Consider the following 8,656-nt stretch of genomic DNA (forward strand, 5'->3'; position numbering starts at 1 on the left):
CACTAGCGCATAGCCCTAACCCTAGTACTTAAACCAAAAACCAATCGACCAAGAAATCGAAGAGCGACAGGATCGTAACCTAAGAAGCTTGATTCCCATGGATTCGCAACCGAGCGATCTCTTTGATACGGCATCTCAGCCCGATACGGCGGTGGACGCGTACACCTTCCTTGAATTCAATTCCCAAGGCGACTCGGAGTTCGATTTCCCAGAGTTCCGATCACCGAACGCATGGCCTACACCGTCTGATTCCATCTCCGTCGTGGAGCCTTCCGATCGCGGCGGCGGAGGAGTACCTGCCGCGGATCACCATTCCGAGGCCTCCTCGCCTTCTTCCCTGTCTGCCAAGGCCGGACGTGGTGGTGGTGGTAGCAGCAGTCAGGCGGATGCGTTGGCTGCGGGGATTGGAAATTTGAACTTCGAGGAGACTGGTGATGATGACGGTTTCGATTACGGAAAGAATGATTTCACGGAGCACGCGTGTAAGTATTGTGGTATCTCGAACCCGGCTTGCGTTGTTAGGTGTAATGTGGCCTCCTGTAGAAAGTGGTTCTGCAATTCAAGGGGAAACACCTCCGGCTCCCACATCGTCAATCATCTGGTTAGTATAATTATCTCTGAAAGTGTCGTACTTTCTTGTCTTGTGGTTCTTATAATACATATCTGGTTATTTTTACCTTTGAAGATTTCTAAATGGATTGCCTTCTGGCTGTTAATTTTAAGGTTCGAGCCAAACACAAGGAGGTTTGTCTCCATAGAGACAGTCCGTTGGGTGAAACAATTCTCGAATGCTACAACTGTGGATGTCGGAATGTCTTTCTTCTCGGTTTCATCTCAGCAACTACAGACAGTGTTGTCGTCCTTCTCTGTAGAGATCCTTGTTTGAATGTGAATGCTCTCAAGGATATGAACTGGGACCTAAGCCAGTGGTGTCCCTTGATTGACGATAGGTGTTTCCTCCCCTGGCTTGTTAAGGTTTGTTTCTGTCATTTTCTCTTTTATTTTATTTTAAAAAGATGTTCTGATGATATTTATTGTTAATTTTTTTTTTATTGCAGGTTCCGTATGAGCAAGAGCAGCTGAGGGCACGACAAATTAGTGCACAGCAAATAAACAAAATAGAGGAATTATGGAAGACAAATCCGGATGCTACCCTTGAAGACCTTGAAAAACCTGGCGTAGACGATGAACCTCAGCCTGTTCAACCTAAGTATGAAGATGCTTATCAGGTATACGTTTTCTCAGCTTGTTATGAAATAAAAATAAGATATGCTGAAGAGAAACCCTTAATCAATTCTTCATGCCAGTTTATTGGACGAGGTCACTGTTAGTAGTATGATTGTGTATTTAATCTTTTTGGTGGTTTTCCTTCTGCAGTATCAAAACGTGTTTGCTCCTCTTATTAAACTCGAAGCAGATTATGACAAGGTGTGTATTTAGTTTCTGGTGGTTTATTTTCCATGTCCCTTCTATACTTGTAGTGTGTTGGTGCTTATCATTTTGATTGTAATGTAGATGATGAAAGAATCTCAGAGCAAGGAAAACCTCACAGTTCGGTGGGATATTGGTCTGAACAAGAAGCGTGTTGCCTACTTCGTCTTCCCAAAGGTGGTTGAGACCTAGTAGTCGTGTGATTATGACTGGATTAAAACATTGTCTGATTTTTAACATTTGGGACAGGAGGAAAATGAATTGCGATTGGTGCCGGGTGATGAACTACGTCTACGCTACTCAGGAGATGCTGCTCATCCAGCTTGGCAATCAGTTGGACATGTGGTATGACTCTTTCCTTGTGCTAATATCATTACAACAATCTATTCTGTTATCAGGGTCGATCATGTAAGTGAGAGCGTTTAGGTCCTTACCGATATATCTTTAAATTTCTGTAGGTCAAGCTAACTGCCCAAGAGGAGGTTGCTCTTGAACTCCGAGCTAATCAGGTGAGTTTAAAACAATTGTAAGCCTTGCTTTTGACATCCACTTGTAGAAATATGTTCAACGGTTCAATCTTACTTGTGTGTAGGGAGTTCCAATCGACGTGAACCATGGATTCTGTGTTGATTTTGTGTGGAAAAGTACAAGTTTTGATCGGATGCAGGGAGCAATGAAAAATTTTGCTGTAGATGAAACGAGTGTGAGTGGGTATGTCACTCAACTGAAAGCTTAGTTCCTTCTTGGCCTGTGCCCCTTTGGTACTGCACGTTGATTAACCACTGAATTACAACGTTTCTATTTTTTGAAGTTATATTTACCATCAGCTATTGGGACATGAAGTTGAGGCGCAGTTGGTCCGGAACCCACTTCCTCGACGTTTTGGGGTACCAGGTCTTCCAGAACTGAATGCATCTCAGGTAATTAATGGTTTTCAGCTTATTATGTTCACAAAGAATGCTTGTCGTAACTGCCTTCTAGGAACCTTCAGCATCGTTTTGATCTCATGTGCCTTGTTAACATAATGAGAAATTATATTATGAATATGCATAACAGATTTCTGACAGCTTATATCATCCTTGTTCAGATTAATGCGGTGAAGAGTGTCCTTCAGAAGCCCATCAGTTTGATCCAAGGTCCACCTGGCACAGGCAAAACTGTGACTTCTGCTGCAATTGTGTATCACATGGCAAAACAGGGCCAGGGACAGGTAAAGCTGATTATTGATCTTTCAGGATACTTTTTCTGAATTGACTACCAGAGATTTAAAATAATCGTCTGACAGGTTCTCGTTTGTGCCCCAAGTAATGTTGCGGTCGACCAGCTAGCAGAAAAAATTAGTGCTACTGGTTTAAAGGTAAACATTTGGACCCCCCTTACCTACTGTCTTGTGTTTAATTTTTATAAAAGGCTGGACACTCTTGTTTATTATTCATTTTGGGAAGTTACCACCATCCAATACTGTTGAAGATGCTGAAAATATTCTTGTCAAATTATATTGCTTCCTTTTTAACCTTTTCCTACTCTGATGTCAGGTTGTTCGACTTTGTGCAAAGTCAAGGGAAGCTGTAAGTTCGCCTGTTGAGCATTTGACCCTTCACTACCAGGTTAGTTCACATGGTGGCATACTTTAACTCCTTAATTCTGTCTGCCCCTTTATCTCTCTGTTTGAAGATTATTCATATAAATGGTTGCTTGCAGGTACGACATCTTGACACTTCTGAGAAGAGCGAGCTGCATAAGCTACAGCAATTGAAAGATGAACAAGGTCCTGGATTTTTAAGTTGTTATCTTTAATTGACATTTTATAATCTTCGTTTGCCTTTCTATTACCAGTTATCTGTAAGTAATTGATTTGTTGAAGTGAACTAACTTGTACCTATCTTTGCTTTTTCGTTTTTAATGTCACTAGGTGAGCTGTCAAGCAGTGATGAAAAGAAATACAAAAATTTGAAAAGAGCAACAGAACGCGAGATAACCCAGAGTGCTGATGTCATTTGCTCTACTTGTGTTGGTGCTGCGGATCTTCGGCTGTCAAATTTTAGATTTAGACAGGTTAAGATTAATTACAAAATTAATTATCTCTAGTTCTGTGGAAGCTAATATACCCTCCCTCTCTGATAGGTCCTTATTGATGAGTCTACTCAGTCTACAGAACCTGAGTGTCTTATTCCTTTGGTCCTCGGGGTAAAACAGGTATTAAGGTTCTCAAGGAGCTGACTTGTTGCTGTTTATTATTGTCGGTTGCTTACGGAATTTTTCTGCTCTAGGTTGTTCTTGTTGGTGATCATTGTCAGCTTGGCCCCGTAATTATGTGCAAGAAAGCAGCTCGTGCTGGCTTGGCACAGTCTCTCTTTGAACGCCTTGTGCTTCTTGGCATTAAACCAATTAGATTGCAGGTACTACTTTAGTTGCTTTGCTCTAACCTAGCAGATTTACCTCTCACAATTTCTATACTTCTCGCTGTCAATTAAATGTTGTCATATTCTTGATTTCAGGTTCAATATCGTATGCATCCAGCGTTGTCCGAGTTTCCATCCAATAGCTTCTATGAAGGAACACTACAGAATGGAGTCACGGTTAATGAAAGGCTAACAACAGGGATTGATTTCCCCTGGCCCGTACCTAATCGGCCCATGTTTTTCTATGTTCAGGTATCAATTTTTCACTTGGATTAGTTTAAAACCCATTCAAAGTAAACGTCTTCCATTTATCTTGTCTTTCAATTTACAGCTGGGGCAAGAGGAGATCAGTGCTAGTGGAACATCATACCTAAATAGAACCGAGGCTGCTAATGTGGAGAAACTTGTGACCGCTTTCTTAAAGAGTGGAGTTGTCCCCAGTCAGGTGAGTGTACTAGGATTGTTTACCATGTCTAGTAAATTATTTTCCATATGTTGACGTTTTCAAATTATGCTCGTTGTTACCAGATTGGAGTGATAACTCCGTACGAGGGACAGAGGGCATATATTGTTAATTACATGGCAAGAAATGGTTCTCTCCGACAGCAACTTTACAAGGAAATTGAGGTAAAATTGTTAAACTCTGTTTTAAAAAGGTTTATTTTGATCCTGTCACTTATTTAACAAGCTCTCGAATTTACACTTTTACAGGTTGCCAGTGTTGATTCTTTTCAAGGAAGAGAAAAAGATTACATCATATTGTCCTGTGTCAGAAGTAACGAGCATCAGGTTTGCGGGTGCTCTGTGGATCATTGCTTCTTACAAACATTGTAGGATTTGACTCGTAACTCCTGGTTTTATGGTTTCCAGGGCATTGGATTCCTTAATGATCCACGGAGGCTCAATGTTGCACTCACACGTGCTCGTTATGGAATTGTTATTCTTGGAAACCCGAAGGTTCTTAGTAAACAGCCTCTGTGGAATGGCTTGCTGACACATTACAAGGTACACCTATTTTTAAAGCAGAAGTGACGTCGTTTACCAGATCTTTGTCTTCACCTTCTGTTGCCACTCAGGAATCAGGAGTTGTTAACAGTCATTCTTTGTGAACCTTTGGCATGTTATCCTTTTAGTCCAATTTGATCATTTTGTTTGTTTTCCTTATATGGGCAGGAACATGAGTGTTTAGTTGAGGGACCTCTTAATAATTTAAAGCAGAGCATGATACAATTTCAAAAACCAAGAAAGGTACCTAGACATCGATGCCCATCAACATAGATTACAAGGATAGAAGTATGAACGTTAATCATCTTTCCTACTTTTTTAGATGTATAATGATCGCAGACCATTTTATGGTGGTGGGGCTGGCATGATTGGAAATGATAATCCTAATGCTGACAGAAGAGGCAGCCGTGGAAGGGGTAAGTAAATGTCCAGTACCTTTTTGTATCTTCGGTGATTATATGTGTGTTTTTTTCATTCGATTGATTCAGCTGGTGGTTGTCATATGCCTTCTGGCCCCACCTAGTGTGGATCCCCATTTTAAAATCTTTTCTTCTATTGATTCAGCTGGTGGTTCTTATATGCCTTCTGGCCCACCTAGTGGTTCGAGATTACACCCAGCTGGCTACCCAATACCCAGGGTGCCATTTTCACCGTTTCCTGGTGGTCCTCCTTCTCAGCCATATGCTATTCCAACTCGTGGACCTGTTGGTACTGGTCGTGGAAGTTCAGTTGGGGGCCACCTTCCCCACCAACAAGCCACCCAGCATAATGTTGGAACTATTGGCCCTAATGTGAACTTCCCCCTTGATAGTCCAAATAGCCAGCCTTCACCTGGTGGTCCGCTATCCCAACCTGGATATGTAAGTATCGCCCTCATCTCTTTTAATTTTTTTCTTTCATCTAGTAGTTTCTGAAGCATTAGAGCTCGATTGTTTTTGGTTGACTTTAAATCATCATACGATGTTGCCTTTTCAGGGAAGCCAAGCATTCAGGGATGGTTTTATGGGCGGCATTTCTCAGGTTGTCTTCTCGTTTTATGTTACTTAGTGATCAGTGGCAGTGTTTTCTACTTTTTGTCTGTTATTTAATATCTTCTATGTCAATACCACCAGGATTTCTTAGGTGATGATTTCAAGAGCCAGGGATCTCATGTTCCTTACAACATGGGCGACTATTCTACACAGGTAGTTTCTCTTCTGCCTGCTTTAGTTATTAGACATGTAAATACTTTGGATATATGATAGTAGGACTACGATAAGATGTCTTTGGAAATGTAAAACCAAAATTCCGAGGTTGGGCCAGATATATGTAACCATGTGTTGCAAAGTTGATAGTTCTTGAATTTCACATAGGAATTACTGACTGTTCATGTTTTTTGTATATGTTCTTCGTTTCTGAGCCATATTTGTATATAATTTCTTTGTATGCCTCACAGGGAGGATATGCGGTTGATTATGCCACACAAGGAGCCCATGGAGCTTTTCCTGGAAACTTTATGAACCAGAATTCTCAAGGGGGTTATTCTCGTTTCAGTGGGAGTAATGATTTCATGTCCCAGGTGTGTTTCACCTAGCCTTTCCTTTTAACACTTTTTTTTTCTTAATTCTTAGACCTTCGTCTGAGTCCTCTATTACCGACACAGGAGTATATGCCGCATGGAGCACAAGGTCTTTTCACCCAAGCTGGCTTTATCGACTCATCTCAGGATGATGGACAACAGAATCCTTTTGGTGTGAACAATCCTAATCTTCAGTCTCAGGTTTGTCCTTAATCCTAATCCTTGATAGTTCGTTTGCATTAACGTTTACAATTAACAAAAATGGAGGATTTTTAAGATAGCGAAGGTTGTGTGTTTATATAGAGAGAATTACACACTAAACATTAACCCAAACTCATACAAACAATTGAGGCCTTTCGAGTTTGTGTTCACCATATTAATCTTTGGTACACATGTTTCTTTTCAAAAGATGCTAACGACTCTTCGTCTCACAGGGTCTCCCGAATTCACTCTACTCGCAGCCTTTCTCACACTACACCCAGCCACTAAACCTTTCAGGCCCACAGCAATCTCAACCTCCTAACCAAGGCTCACAAAACCCAAAACCTCCTCACAACGGCTAAAGATGACACATGCAGAAGCTGAATGCAAACGGGTTTGTAAACCTTTTTTTTTTGCAAATTCAGCAGTTTGGTATCATGCTATCACGGCTCCAAACAAACATCTGGTGGCTTCTCGGGGTGCTTGCAAGTTACGTGCCTTTCTGGCTCGCTTAGCAACAGGTAATGATGATGCAGAGAGACATGTACCTAAGTAACCCGAGGAGATTCTTGGTCCATACATCCTCTGGGCTTATATAAATGTTTGGTTTTGCCGTGTAATATTATAATATCATCCTCTTATTGTAGTCTATATCTGAAGCTACCCTTAGTTAAAAATCGGTGGTGGTGTCTGGTGATATTGATATGAGTACTGCAAACTCTCTTGCCTTTATTTATTTTTTTCTGGATATTTTCGCTTAATGCGTGTCTGAATTATTGTTTCTGCTTCCGTGGTATTTATTATATGATCATCTATGAGATATGTGCAAGTTTTGGTTCCAGATAGTGTCCTATGGGGATTGTCCAATCGGTTTTGGGTATCGGACATATTAACACCGACTTTCTTAGGTGTGTTACGGTTTCAGGAAGTACCGCTCGTGGAACCATCCATACAAGCATCGGATTCTACCCCCGGGTGTGATCCCACAAAGTTTGGTGTTACATTTTTTTTTTTCTCTTTGTGTCTCTAGCTGGAAGGAATATATCAAAATAAAATGCAAGTTTTCACAGAAAAAACGGTATATTATTTTCATCATATTGTGCGTATTTTTGGCTTTGGTGAAGGTTATTAGTCCAGAAAGGACAAAGCCCATTTGGGTTGGTTTTGGACACGAAAGGGATTGTGCAGCATTGGCAAATAGTGGTTAACGTTCGTCTATCTGGTCTGGTGTTCATTGTGAGGACCGTAGTTGGGCCCAAATATCATAAAGAAACACACGAAACACTCTCCGTTTTTGGTTTTGATCCCAGACAGACAAGAACACTCTCTCATGTATGGCAAATGCCCTCCCTCTTTAAATCAAATAACGGACAGGAAGCAGTCGCGGCCCTGGGTATAAGCATTAGAAACATCTGATTCCGGCCGTTGATAATTAACAAAATTTTCAGCCTATTTATAAAATATGCCAGTAGGTTAGATGATCAAACTAGCTAACAAATCCCTCCATAATAAAATTTTGGGTTTCTAGTCTTTGTTTTTGTAGAGCTTTTTACTGCTGGGCCTGAGTAGAAATCAAGAAACATAAATAGATAGAAATGTGAGATGTCCAGGACTTTATGCCTGCTCTCTCTCTCTTTCTCGAGTCACTCTCAAAATCTGGTTCGGGTTAGGTTATAGACATTTTATGTGGAACTCAAAAACTGAGATAGGATCAATACTTTTAAAAATCTATGCATTTCTTATTTTCCAAAACCCAAACAAACAAACCAAACGAATATTTTAATTTTACTGAAAGTATTATTTGTATTTAATTTTAAAATAATTATATATAAATATAGTTTATAATTAAAACAAGGGCAAATCTCCAAAATAGCACATTTCTAAGTTTATATCACAAAAATAGCACTCAAAAACTAAAATGACCAAAATAGCACCTTTCAAAGTTTATCCTTTGAAAATTTTAATTTTTTTTATTTTTCAAAATTTGAAATCTTATCCCCAAAACCTCATTTCTCAACTCTAAACCCTAAACCCTAAACTCTAAACCCTAAACCCTAAA

The 8,656-nt window shown here is 40.2% G+C and overlaps 1 protein-coding gene across 1 annotated transcript; it reads left to right on the forward strand.

The window, feature by feature from the left end:
• On the forward strand, window positions 1-7,417 carry LOC106327103 (regulator of nonsense transcripts 1 homolog). The gene is made up of 29 exons (XM_013765141.1): window positions 1-601; window positions 724-975; window positions 1,059-1,229; window positions 1,378-1,428; window positions 1,516-1,608; window positions 1,681-1,776; window positions 1,890-1,940; window positions 2,024-2,142; window positions 2,243-2,351; window positions 2,519-2,641; window positions 2,717-2,788; window positions 2,967-3,038; window positions 3,133-3,199; window positions 3,344-3,486; window positions 3,556-3,627; window positions 3,702-3,830; window positions 3,930-4,085; window positions 4,165-4,278; window positions 4,362-4,460; window positions 4,545-4,622; window positions 4,704-4,838; window positions 5,007-5,081; window positions 5,161-5,254; window positions 5,403-5,698; window positions 5,814-5,858; window positions 5,951-6,022; window positions 6,274-6,396; window positions 6,481-6,597; window positions 6,831-7,417. Exons 1-29 carry the CDS (start codon window positions 98-100, stop codon window positions 6,957-6,959), a joined length of 3,657 nt encoding a protein of 1,218 aa, XP_013620595.1. The 5' UTR covers window positions 1-97; the 3' UTR covers window positions 6,960-7,417.
• Window positions 7,418-8,656: the final 1,239 nt, after the last annotated feature.

The sequence above is a fragment of the Brassica oleracea genome, chromosome C2 (genome assembly GCF_000695525.1).
Source record: "Brassica oleracea var. oleracea cultivar TO1000 chromosome C2, BOL, whole genome shotgun sequence".
In the NCBI taxonomy this organism is placed as follows: Eukaryota; Viridiplantae; Streptophyta; class Magnoliopsida; order Brassicales; family Brassicaceae; genus Brassica; species Brassica oleracea.

Bases quoted from the DNA above. Each gene is read 5' to 3' on its own strand.
- LOC106327103 (XM_013765141.1), top strand. From the start codon at position 98: ATGGATTCGCAACCGAGCGATCTCTTTGATACGGCATCTCAGCCCGAT. The intron at 1,230-1,377 runs GTATACGTTTTC...TTCCTTCTGCAG, and splicing joins AGTATGAAGATGCTTATCAG to TATCAAAACGTGTTTGCTCC. The intron at 6,598-6,830 runs GTTTGTCCTTAA...TTCGTCTCACAG, and splicing joins ATCCTAATCTTCAGTCTCAG to GGTCTCCCGAATTCACTCTA.